The sequence below is a fragment of the Pollicipes pollicipes genome, unplaced genomic scaffold (genome assembly GCF_011947565.3).
Source record: "Pollicipes pollicipes isolate AB1234 unplaced genomic scaffold, Ppol_2.1 Scaffold_4295;HRSCAF=5057_pilon_pilon_pilon, whole genome shotgun sequence".
NCBI lineage: Eukaryota > Metazoa > Arthropoda > Thecostraca > Pollicipedomorpha > Pollicipedidae > Pollicipes > Pollicipes pollicipes.
The window spans coordinates 14587066-14599077 of NW_023596461.1; the positions used below are offsets into that span (position 1 = coordinate 14587066).

Genomic DNA, 12012 nt, shown 5'->3' on the forward strand with positions numbered 1-12012 from the left:
CCTTCCGCCGAGGCCTTCCGCCGCATGGCTCGGCCGCCCCCACGGCTGTGGCCGGCTGCACCAGCGCTCGTCGGCCGGCGTGGCTGCATTAATCCGCTTCATGGTACAGGGTCTCGGGCCGCATCGTTTGCTGGCGTGTTCAAAACTGGATCGGCAGGGCTTAGTGTGCGCGCTGTGCACTCTTATCACGTGTGTGATGACCCGTTTGTTTGACGCGAGCTGCGGAGCGGACGGCATCTGAGCGTGCAGCGGCGATGGGCGGCCGCCACCCTGGATCGTGTCGTTTGGGGCGTTTTCTGGCATTGTTTACATTAGTTCGAGCGTGGTGTTTACGCGAGCATGGCCCAGCGGCGGCTCATGGTGAGGGCTACCAGTTTCGTTGTGAAAGTATCTTCTGGATGAACTGGGTACCTGTCCCTGTCGGAGGCCTGTATTTCTTTCTCCCGTGCATTTCGTCTTCAGATTGCGACGATGGCTTTGGGCTGAGATCGTGCGCGATGGGCATACATCATGCTGGCCATGATAGCCCCCACCCCCCAACATATGATGTGGCCGTTCGGTGAACAATGCCGCCTATGGTTTATCAGCAGCTTCCTGCAGCGCGCGGTGTTGTGCTGGGGCCATTCCTCCGTGGTCTAAGCCCTCGTCGATTGCCCACTACTCGCAGAAGGAGTGTGTAAGGAGTTTGGCGGCGCAGCTTTCGGCGTGTCTAGACAACGCGCCAGCCGCGCAGGCCGTGTCCCGTGCCCCGGAGCCGTGTGTGGCCGGCGCTCCAGGCACTGTCCCGGGCTGCGTGTCCGAGCAGCAGCGGCCGCCGCGGGCCGGATGACCGGCACCGGGTGATGGTGTGGGTGATGGTGTGGGGTTTAGGGCGCTCGGCGGGGCCTGGCGGCCCGTCGAGTGAGTGTCTTCGTCTGCCCGCTGAGTGTGTATCTTCTGCTGCCCACTGAATGTGTGTCGTCGGCCGCTCACTGAGTGTGTCTCGGCTGCCCATGGAGTGTACGTCTTCGGCTGCCCGATGAGCGTATGTCTTTGTGTGTCCGCTGAGTGTGTATCTTCTGCTGCCCACTGAGTGTGTCTTCGGCTGCCCACTGAGAGTGTGTCTTCGGCTGCCCGCAGGATGACCACAAATACTACATATCTCACTTCATGCCGAACGGCCAGGACTTCTGGGTGAATCTAGACAAGCGACCGGCGAGCAGCGTCATCCAGCACGACATGCTGTCCAAGGCGCACCGGCGCGCCGCTGTGAGTACCCGACGCGGCCGGCCTGCGGTCACGGCCGGCGTGACGCCGTCCACAGCGCGCCGGCTGTGGGCTCTCCCCGTGTCATTTGGTCACCGGTCCAGCCATCTGCGGTCCGGGTGATCTGCACCGTCAGAGGCTGTCTCCTCGCATCACTGGCTGGCGTGCAGCCGCTGTTAGTGCCGGACGTCTGGCGCCAGTATCCTGACTGTGATTGTCTCCTCGCATCACTGGCTGGTGTGCAGCCGCTGTCAGTCCGGGACGTCTGGCGCCAGTATCCTGACTGTGATTGTCTCCTCACATCACTGGCTGGTGTGCAGCCGCCGTCAGTCCCTGACGCCTGGCACCAGTATCCTGGCTGTGATTGTCTCCTCGCATCACTGGCTGGTGTGCAGCCGCTGTTAGTCCCGGACGCCTGGCGCCAGTGTCCTGGCTGTGATTGTCTCCTCACATCACTGGCTGGTGTGCAGCCGCCGTCAGTCCCTGACGCCTGGCGTCAGTATCCTGGCTGTGATTGTCTCCTCGCATCACTGGTTGGTGTGCAGCTGCCGTCAGTCCCTAACGCCTGGCGTCAGTATCCTGGCTGTGATTGTCTCCTCACATCACTGGCTGGTGTGCAGCCGCCGTCAGTCCCAGACGCCGGGCGTCACTACCCTGACCGTCAGCCATTACGAGTTGCATGGTTCCTCGCACCACTGCCCAGCCATCCTCAGCCTCTGAAGCCATCAAATCGCCACGTCCCGTCCGTCGTAAGTCCCTGGACCCGGCAGCCGGGCCGACGACTCTGGCGTGGTCAGTAGTGACCACGGACCGTATTTAACGCGCCCGACCTGGATTGAGTCTGTCCGACGCCTGGAATTGCGTTGCTGTGGCAGCCAGCGTCCAATTCATGGTGTTTTGCTTCGCATGCCTCTTTTCAACAGTTGAAGACATCATGTCAAAATGCCGTCGTTATCGTTAAGCACGTCTGCTTTCCAATATTGGCAAACGACCGCCACAATGTGCGTGGTGTTGAGGTTTCGCCCGTCTTCCCAACCTAAGAAAATATTTGAAGACAGCGGGGCGGTACAGACTTCCTGTTGCTGCACGTTTTGCCACCTACATAGTGGCTTGTCCATGGCACATTGGCTTATAACAGATGGTATCGAAGTGAACGCTCCAATGGCGTGCCGGGCAAAAGCGTGCACTCGATAGGCAATCACGTGAACAAATTCCAAAATTCAGTATCAGTGCTCAGGGAGGCGTTTCAAAGCCGCATTTCGTGTCTTTTCCATCGTCGTTTGGCCGGCTTTGGCGTCAGAGCTATGTACAGCAACGAAGCGGCTCGGCGCTGGTGGCGGCCACCGGGGCCGTCTGTTCTCAGCTGGATGAGTTTCCAGCGTTCCGGTACAGGGTTTTCAACAGCTCTCCGATTTGCGAAGCCACGGTTTTCCTCGCTTCAAAGGAAGTGGCATTCAGTCCCCGCCTGATTTGTCGGAAATCGGGGCACCGGGACGGGTGTAAAGTGACGTAATAACAGCCGACTGCAGAACAGTATTGCAGCGTCGCGTGTGCCGCCAGCACACGTCGCCCTTTTGTTCTGCCGGAGACCTCCCCTTTTGAGGCATCTGGTCTCCCTGCCGTCGCAATGGCTGTCACGAACGGCCCGGGGTGGCAGGGCCATCGCCCTGTCCTCATGGCTGCTCAGACCGCCCGGTGCTTATGACTCGTGTTCTGTTGTGTGGTCATCGCCCTCTGTTATCTGTTGCGTGCTCATGGTCTGTTGCGTCCTCATGGCCCGCTGTGTCTTCGTAGTCTGATGTGTCCTCACGGCCTGCTGTGTCGTCATAGTCTGATGTATATTGGTGATCCGCTGTGTCCTCATGACCCGCTGTGTCCATGTGGCCCGCTGTGTCCTCATAGTCTGATGTGTATTTATGATCCGCTGGGTCCTCATGGCCCCGCTGTGTCCACATTGTCTGATGTGTCCACGTGGCCTGTTGTGTTCTCATAGTCTGATGTGTATTTATGATCCGGTGGGTCCTCATGACCCGCGGTGTCATAGTCTGATCTGTTTGCGTGGCCCACTTTGTCCTCATAGTGTGATATGTATGTATGATCCCGTGGGTCCTCATAGCCCGCGGCGTCCTCATAGTCTGATGTTTATTTATAATCCGCTGGGTCCTCATGGCCCATGGTGTCCTCATAGTCTGATGTGTCCACGTGGCCCGCTGGGTCCTCGTAGTCTGATGTGCATTTATGATCCCGTGGGTCCCCATGGCCCGCGGTGTCCTCACAGTCTGATGTGTATTTATGATCCGCTGGGTCCTCATGGCCCGCGGTGTCCTCATAGCCTGATGTGTCCACGTGGCACGCTGTGTCCTCGTAGCCTGATGTGGATTTATGATCCACTGGGTCCTCATGGCCCGCGGTGTCCTTATAATCTGATGCGTCCACGTGGCTCGCCGTGTCCTCATTGCCGGCCGTGCTACGAGCCGCGCCGACTGAGGGCTGACCTTTCCCGCCATTTTCCATCGGCAGCGCGTGCCGCTCAAGTTCGAGTTTCCGTTCTACGGCCACATGATCCCCAACATCACCATCGCCACCGGCGGCTTCCTCTACACGGGCGACTACCTGCACTCGTGGCTGGCGGCCACGCAGTACATCGCGCCCCTCATGGCCAACTTCGACACCACCATCAGCCCCGACTCGGTCATCAAGTACTCGGACAACGGTGCGTGCCCGACCCGGCCACCGAGTAACTGGGGGTGTGGGGGGGGGGGGGAGGGGAGGGGCTCAGAGTATCGGCAGCCCGAGTGTGCTTTGTTTCCTGCGGCAGACTGGGCAGATCAGGGCAGGGTCAGGTCCTGTCTCGGCCGGGGTGGGCTTCTTGGAGGTTTGCCGATTGCGAAGGTGCAGGAGTCCCAGCGCGCACCCAGCCGTGCTCTGGGATGTATCAACTGTCGCCATATATTTGCTGTCACTGACGGTCGAGCGTCATCTTGTGATATATTGACCTATCAAGTGTCAAGTATAGTATATGTCCGGTATATGAGTACCTGTCAAAGCTGCGTGAAGCTTTTGGTGTGGCGCATTTTCGGCGGCTCCCAGTGCTCTGTGCTGCGTGCTTTTGATGCGCGCTCGTGCTGCCGGCGGTGTAGGTGTGCGGCGGGTGGGCCGTCTCGTCTCGCGTGACGGCCACGGTCGTCTGTTGCAGGCACGTCCCTGACGGTGCAGTGGGAGAAGGTGCTGCTGCAGGAGGCCAACAACACCGCCTTCAGCTTCCAGGTGCGCATCGTCGCCGGTTTCGCCGACCCGGCGCAAGCCGTGCTGGTTTGGGCGTGGGTCCCATGTCGGTGTGGTCGCCACCTTCGCTGGTCCGTTGCCACTGATATGGTGACGCGTTGGAAGTGTTGCAAGCAATGTCTTGTGATGGTGTGTTGGATCCAGGTACCCGCTCATAAGGCACTCTGGCGTTTCAATCGGCCCCGCGCTTCGTGGTTGGAATGCCACGCCTGAAGTGTTTCGCGATGTTGGCGGCGTCGGTCGAGGTTCGTGCGGCCGCGCCTGCTCCCGTTCACTGCCTTCCGCCCGCTCCCGTTCACCGCCGTCCGCCCGCTTGCGTTCACCGCCGTCCGTCCGCTCTCGCTCGTCGCCGTCCGCCCGCTCCCGTTTACCGCCTTCCGCCCGCTCCCGTTCACCGCCGTCCGCCCGCTCCCGTGCACTGTCGTCCGTCCGCTCCCGCTCGCAGCCGTCCGCCCGCTCCCGCTCGGTGCCGTCCTTTCGCCCCCGCTCGCCGCCGTCCGCCCGCTCCCGTTTACCGCTCCCGTCCTCCCGGCAGACCACCATCCACAAGTCCGGCGACGTGGTGTTCGCCTACCGGGATGTGCCGGTCGACATCACCGGCATCAACACGTCGGCCCACCCCGTCAAGGTCGGCATGTCGGACGCCTACATCATCGACCGCAGCATCATACGGCGTGAGTGCGCCCGAGCCGGCGGCCGACTGGCACGCCCGAACCGGCCAGGAGGCACGGGCCGACCACGCCTGCCGGTCCGCACACCACTGCGAGGGGCCATGTGGGTGCTGTTGGGATCGCACGCCACTGCGAGGGGCCATGTTCGTGCTGCGTACGAAAATGGGTTGCGGGTCGTGGCCGCATCTAGCGCATGTGGCTGTCGGGTTTTGCTTGTATCGTCATGTTGGTACGTATTAGCGAGCTCTTCGCGGGCTGCTGACTGCTGTAAAGGAGGAGGCGCCGTCGTCCAGGGGCGCGCTTGCGTGGGCCGGTGCTGTGCTGTTTCGCGATGGGGCCCTCGACGCCGCTTGTGGGCGCGCGACTGGCGCTGTGGTGAGCGTCGCCCCCGTCTGGGTCGTAGGGAACGGGACGGGGCGGATGCGGCCGGCCGCACGCCGCTCTGGCAACGGGGCCGGGCTGACCCGAACACAAGCTGACACCGGGCGACGGCCGCGGCCGACCTCCACGACTCCCGGGGCGGCGAGGGGCCGCGCCACCTCGAAGCGCGGCGCGTCACCGGGCGGCCGCGTGTCTGGCGCGCGACCGCCGGCTCGGCCAGTGTTTATTTCGGCGCGCCACGCAGCCGACGGCGCTGCCAAGTGACGCGCTCGATACCGCCGCGCCATCCGTCATTGAGGTCGGCGCTGATGGCCGGAGTCGAGCCGGGCCCGCCGCCGGCCTGCTGCACCGAGGCGCGGGCCGTCGGCCGTGACGTAGTTCGGCCGTCCGGAGACCGAGAGGCCCGGCAGCGAGTGGCGCGGAGAGCCGCTGCAGCCGGAGCCTCCGAGGCCCGGCCGTCCGGAGACCGAGAGGCCCGGCAGCGAGTGGCGCGGGGAGCCGCTGCTGCCGGAGCCTCGGACCCGGCCGGGCTCCGAGCGTTGTAGTCGTGGCCTGCGCCCGATGGGTATGCTGCCGCGGACCTTCACGTTTGTGCTGGACCGCCTGCCCGGTCGCCGTCCTCGTTTGAGTGGCGGTCGCAACTCGGCGCCAGTTCCACCGACGGCCGCCTCGCGCGGCGTGACTGCGTCCGGGCCGGCTCTGTGGCGAGCCGGGTTTCCAGAGGCCGCGGTGCCCTCTTCGGCGAGGATTACCGATGGAGTGGGCTGAGTTGTCAGCGCTGGCGCCGCAACGTCTCTTCCTGCGGCGGGCTTGTCCTTACGTGGCATCTTTCACCGCTTGCTGTTCGCATCAGTTTCAACGGCCGCAATGTGCTGTTCGTTGTTGTTCCGGTTAGGCACAGTAGCGTGATGAAGAACGCATGGCGCTGGTCGTCCGCCACATCCGGCGTGTCGATAGACAGTCTGACCCGTCTGAAGATGGCGGGTGTGTTTGTGGTGCCAAACTGCTGCCGACCACGCGTCTGGCCAACAGATCGGTCAGGTCTGTCATCTGCTCAGCAAACCGCCAAATGAAATACGTGCAGCAGTATGCTTAAATTAATAGCGATGACTGTAATCCGACTTGTCTAGTTTTGTTTTGTTTCCCGTCGTTTGATCAAAGGATGGTTCTGGTTGCAACATCCTTGCCTCGCAATTACAACATCCGGAATGTCATCAATACCATGCATTTTGCATGATTTTGTGACCTGCAATCACGTAGGGGCGTTCACTAAAAAGCGGGGCGTGACCACTTTAAAAACAGCATGGGCTTCACTTTGTTATTTCAGAGAAACTCGTGTTGCACGTGCGTGGCGATATCGTATTATAGGTCTTTGAACCCCCATCCCCCACATACACAGACACTCTAAACAGGATTAGTGGAAGTGCTGAATACCCGAGCGGGTATTTAGCAATGGAAAGGATGACGTGGGTCGTTGTGAATAGAGCCAAGCTCAGTGCTTTATGTACTGCTTGCTCATTTCCTGGTTTCAGGACGATAAACCTTGTGTGACTTCTTGCGTCTTGTCATCGCTGACGAGGTTATTCGTGACATGAAGCCCAGCCCTGTTATCTCAAAGGTCATGAAGTGGAGCGTGTTTAGTTTCTTTCTTGTAACCGAAGCTCCTTTTCTGTAACTGGGGGAGCTTAGATACAAGTATGATTGTTCAATTTGGAGCGGCGTACCAACGGCATGCTTATGTGGTAGCCATAATGGTTTTTCTGCATGACAAAGTAAAAAAAAAATGAGTAAGCAGTTATTAATCATTCTGTTTTCATTCTTGGAGGAATATTTTGCCAGTAAAAGACTAAACACAGCGATCAGAAGTGGGCCGTGCGCGTGCACAGTACAGGGCATCGCCTACTGGAAACGCAACGCTGTGGCTGACGTACGGCGAATTCTGCCTACACCCATCACGCTGAGCAACGCGGAGAAACGGGTTCGATGCCACCGGTGGTTTCAAGGGCGCGGTCCTGGCGTACAATGAGTGCATGCCGTATGGCGAGGGGCTTCCGCCGGCGCGGGTGGACCGTCCGTTCGGGCTCCACGCCGCAGGCGGCGGCAGGTGACGCCATCACGGCCGATGCGGAGACGGTACGGCCCCACCATGACCCCGCCGTGACCCTGCCATGACCCCGCCTCGCCACGCCTTGCGCGCACAGGACTTCTGTGGTTCCGGACGGGGCGCCACGGCCAAACCCTGGAAACTGATAATTATGTCCCAATTGTGTTGCCATTGACGTTGCAAATATTCTGCAATATCGGGGTATGGGTACTTGGCCGGAAAGGGAGACGAACATCCACGCTCTGCGCCTTCTGCACGCCTCGCTGCGGCGTCTGCATACGTATTGCCCTGGATGTCAGCATAGGTCGGAATTCAACATGGTGAACTTAATTTAGGAAGACTGCTGACGCTTGACAAGTTCATTTATGGAGCGTTGGATGACTGCCATGAGGAAAATGAGACACAGCTGTGGAAAATTGCCTCGCCTCGGAAGCCACGAAGATGTTCATCAAAATGTCCGGCCGCAGGATGTGCATGGCGTAGAAAATCGGCGACTCACAGCTTGGTGCTGCACAGCACCATGGCAGTAGTCGCGCCTGTGCATAGTCACTCACATCAAACGAAGGCACGTGCAGAGAACCGTGGCGTATTTCACTGAGTCAGCAAACCGCCGAAAATACCTAAATGAGATGAGCACAGGCGGGGCGTCCTTTGACCATCGCCTTGAGTGCGCCGGCGGTCGCGTGCGTTCTTGCGGGCGTATTAGCACACCAGTGAACCATGAAACGTCAAGCCGTGACCTGGTAATCATCGGGGGCGGGTTTGGCCGAGTCACCCGGCTATCGCTGGCGGCCGCCGATCGGGCTATGCGCACGGGTGACCCGAACAGTCTTGACCTGGCCTGAGCCGCGGGGATGACTCGAACAGACGTGACGTGGCCTGAGCCGCGGGGATGACTCGAACAGATGTGACGTGGCCTGAGCCGCAGGGATGGCCCGAACAGACGTGACCTGGCCTGAGCTGCGGGGATGACCCGAACAGACGTGACCTGGCCTGAGCCGCGGTGATGACCCGAACAGACGTGACCTGGCCTGAGCCGCGGGGGTGACCCGAACAGACGTGACCTGGCCTGAGCCGCGGGGATGACCCGAACAGACGTGACCTGGCCTGAGCCGCGGGGATGACCCGAACAGACGTGACCTGGCCTGAGCCGCGGGGATGACCCGAACAGACGTGACCTGGCCTGAGCTGCGGTGATGACCCGAACAGACGCGACCTGGCCTGAGCTGCGGGAATGACCCGAATGGACGTGAACTGGCCTGAGCCGCGGGGATGACCCGAACAGACGTGACCTGGCCTGAGCTGCGGGGATGACCCGAACAGACGTGACCTGGCCTGAGCCGCAGGGATGACCCGAACAGACGTGACGTAGCCTGAGCCGTGGGGATGACCCGAACAGGCGTGACCTGGCCTGAGCTGCGGGAATGACCCGCACAGGTGTGGCCTGGCTTGAGCTGCGAGATGACCCGAACAGACGTGACCTGGCCTGAGCTGCGGGAATGACCCGAACAGACGTGACCTGGCCTGAGCTGTGGGAATGACCCGAACAAACGTGACCTGCCTGAGCTGCGGGGATGATCCGAACACGTGTGACCTGGCTTGAGCTGCGGGATGACCCGAACAGGCGTGACCTGGCCTGAGCTGCGGGGATGACCCGAGCGGGTGTGACCTGGCCTGAGCCGCGGGGATGACCCGAACAGGTGTGACCTGGCCTGAGCTGCGGGGATGACCCGAACAGGTGTGGCCTGGCCTGAGCCGCGGGGATGACCCGAACAGGTGTGGCCTGGCCTGAGCTGCGGGGATGACCCGAGCAGGTGTGGCCTGGCCTGAGCTGCGGGAATGACCCGAGCACGGGGCGTGCGGTTCGGTCGGGGATGTGAGAGGATGAGCCGAAAGTGTGGCCACTTACGTGCGGGCGGTGGCGCACCTGTCAAGCCGAGGAAGCGCGACCAAGCCCTCGCCCCAACGCGATGAGAGATGCTCGATCCACAGAGTGCCGGACGGGTCGCTTTGTGCATGGCGTATTAGCTGATCTGCTGAGACATGAGATATCCATCCCGCTCCATTATCATACTTTAATGAACAGGCTTGCAGCCCGCGTCTCGGCCGACCACAGGGTGTTTGCTCACTAGGCTGCGGCGCTGGACATCGCGGCATCGAACGATAGCAAGCAGATAGCTGGGGTGACCTCCGTCGTGTCGCAAGTGTTGCATCAATGGTCCGTGTTAGCGTGTGCAAATGTTTTCCTTGAACACTTTTGTCGTACAATTCCACTTCCGCTTGTTCCACAGCCACCTGTACCGCTTCTGTGGTACCCTGCCGTGGCGTATGCACATCTGGCAGTGTCGCATAAAACTCACTGGGGACCCCTTGAGCACGTGGGGTCCCCTCCCCGCTAATGCAATACATCATGGGCGCACATGCATGGATGCACACCGGGAAATAACTCGCGCACACGAACGATCAACGGGTTATGCAGGAATAACAAACGCATCCCGCAGCATGCCATTATTTCACAATACTCTCCCGTGGGCAGACGAAAGAGTCGCGTGCGTGCAGTGACCCAACCCAAGTTGGGCCGGGCCGAATGTATGACCTCTGCTCTGGTCTGTCGTTTAAGCGCTATTCCCCAAAATCTCGAAAGAATCATGCTACCGAAAGTCACCGGTGGAGACCTTCCAGAAACTAAACAAGCGCGACAGAGTTCGTTGAAGGCTTGTTTCGGCCCCTTGTGGGGAGACAGGAGTTTTCCGCCGAGCAGGAGGGTGGCGCGCCGGTTGCCATGTCGGCGTCTCATTTGGTGCGCGGCCATGACCTGGTTATCGGTCCTGCGCCGAGAGCAGCGGCACTGGTCGCTCACCACGGCCCGCGCGGGCCTGGCACGTCATAAACACTGTCCGCCTGGCGCGCGCCCCCCGGTGTCCCACCCGGGGCCCGCACCGCTTACGGGCAGGCGCCGGCCGCCAGCCGGGCCACGGCAGTCAGGGCCGGACCTGCGGCGTGGGTCTCTGCCCCCTCCCCTTCCCTTCGACCCATCAGGAGCGGCCGCCTTGTCTGGGGTGAGACCGCCGCCAGCTGCCTGATACGTAGCTCTGGGCCGCCGCCGGACGTCCGCACGGTCCGGCCGGCGCCACGGACGACGCGCTGGAACAGCAGGCCGCCCGGCTTGCTCTTCCTGCTGGTCCGCACGGCGAAGCTCGTCCGCCATCGCGCTGGGCCGATGTGCTCTGGCCTTGACACGTCCTTCCATGCGTGCCTTATTCGTTACCACGCTCGGCAGCGAGCTCCGGCCGCCGCGTCCGCGCGCCTGCAGGCCGGGCGCGCGCCGCCAGCCTGCCGTCGGCCGCCCGGCGGGTATGGCGCCCACGCGCCGACTCTGGTCCACCGCCCCCATTGTCGGCTATCGGCCGCCGCCGCCGCCCGTTGACAGCGTGTATTGTGCTGTCCGGGTGACGCCCCGGGCCGGGCGACGCGCCGCCGGCGTCCTGACACGACCGGGACGTCACCACGGACGTCATCACGGACGTCATCACGGCGTCTGGATGGCACGGCTCAGTCTCTGCCCGTGTTTATCTAGGATTGTTCGGTCTGTTGATTGGACGCCCTACTGCTGGGATGACGGTGTGGCCGCGTTTGTGACTTGTGGTCTGTATGGCCCGTGTTTTGTTGGCTGGCTGTACAGTTTTGGATTTTGACCGTCACGCTGTGTATCTGAGCGTTTGTCTGCGTCTCTGACATTTCGCCCCGCTCATGGCAGTCTGCCTGTGTTTCTAGCGGTCTGCGTGCGGTCCCGACTGTGGGTTTTCTTGACCTGGTTTTTGTCCCTGACGTTCTGTGTGCGTCCCTGACTGTCTGTGTGTGGCCTTGTCCGCGTGTCCACGTTCCTGACAGTTGAGCGGAGTGTCGGTGGTGCTGCCAGCGCCCCGGTCCGTCCGTTGGGGTGCTGACCAGGTGCCGCTCGCGTCATAGCTCAGCTGGCGGCCGGACAGATGGCCGGAGCCCGCCAGCTGCGGCGGTGTGTCCTCTGCGGGGTCAGGCCAGCCCCGAGCTGCAGCGGTCTGTCCCCTGTGGGGTCAGGTCAGCCCCGAGCTGCGGCGGTGTGTCCCCTATGGGGTCAGGCCAGCCCTGATTTGCGACGGTGTGTCCCCTGTGGGGTCAGATTAGCCCTGAGCTGCGGCGGCGCGTGTTGCGCCAGAAGTATCCCCGCACCCACAGTGCGGCCCGGTGGCGAACCGAGCGCTGTCGCAGGCGTAGCGTCGTGCTCGAGGCACCTGGACGTTGTGGACCGGGCATCCTGTCACGCGCCGCTCAGGCCGGTAGCGTGGT

The 12012-nt window shown here is 61.6% G+C and overlaps 1 protein-coding gene across 1 annotated transcript in view; it reads left to right on the forward strand.

Moving 5' to 3' along the window:
- l(1)G0289 (plexin domain containing lethal (1) G0289) overlaps window positions 1–12012 on the forward strand; it is a 36590-nt gene that overhangs the window by 14170 nt on the left and 10408 nt on the right. The window contains exons 4-7 of the mRNA XM_037220258.1: window positions 1120–1248; window positions 3766–3958; window positions 4442–4512; window positions 5066–5204. Of these exons, the coding sequence (XP_037076153.1) occupies window positions 1120–1248; window positions 3766–3958; window positions 4442–4512; window positions 5066–5204 (532 nt within the window). The remainder of the gene's footprint in view (window positions 1–1119; window positions 1249–3765; window positions 3959–4441; window positions 4513–5065; window positions 5205–12012) is intronic.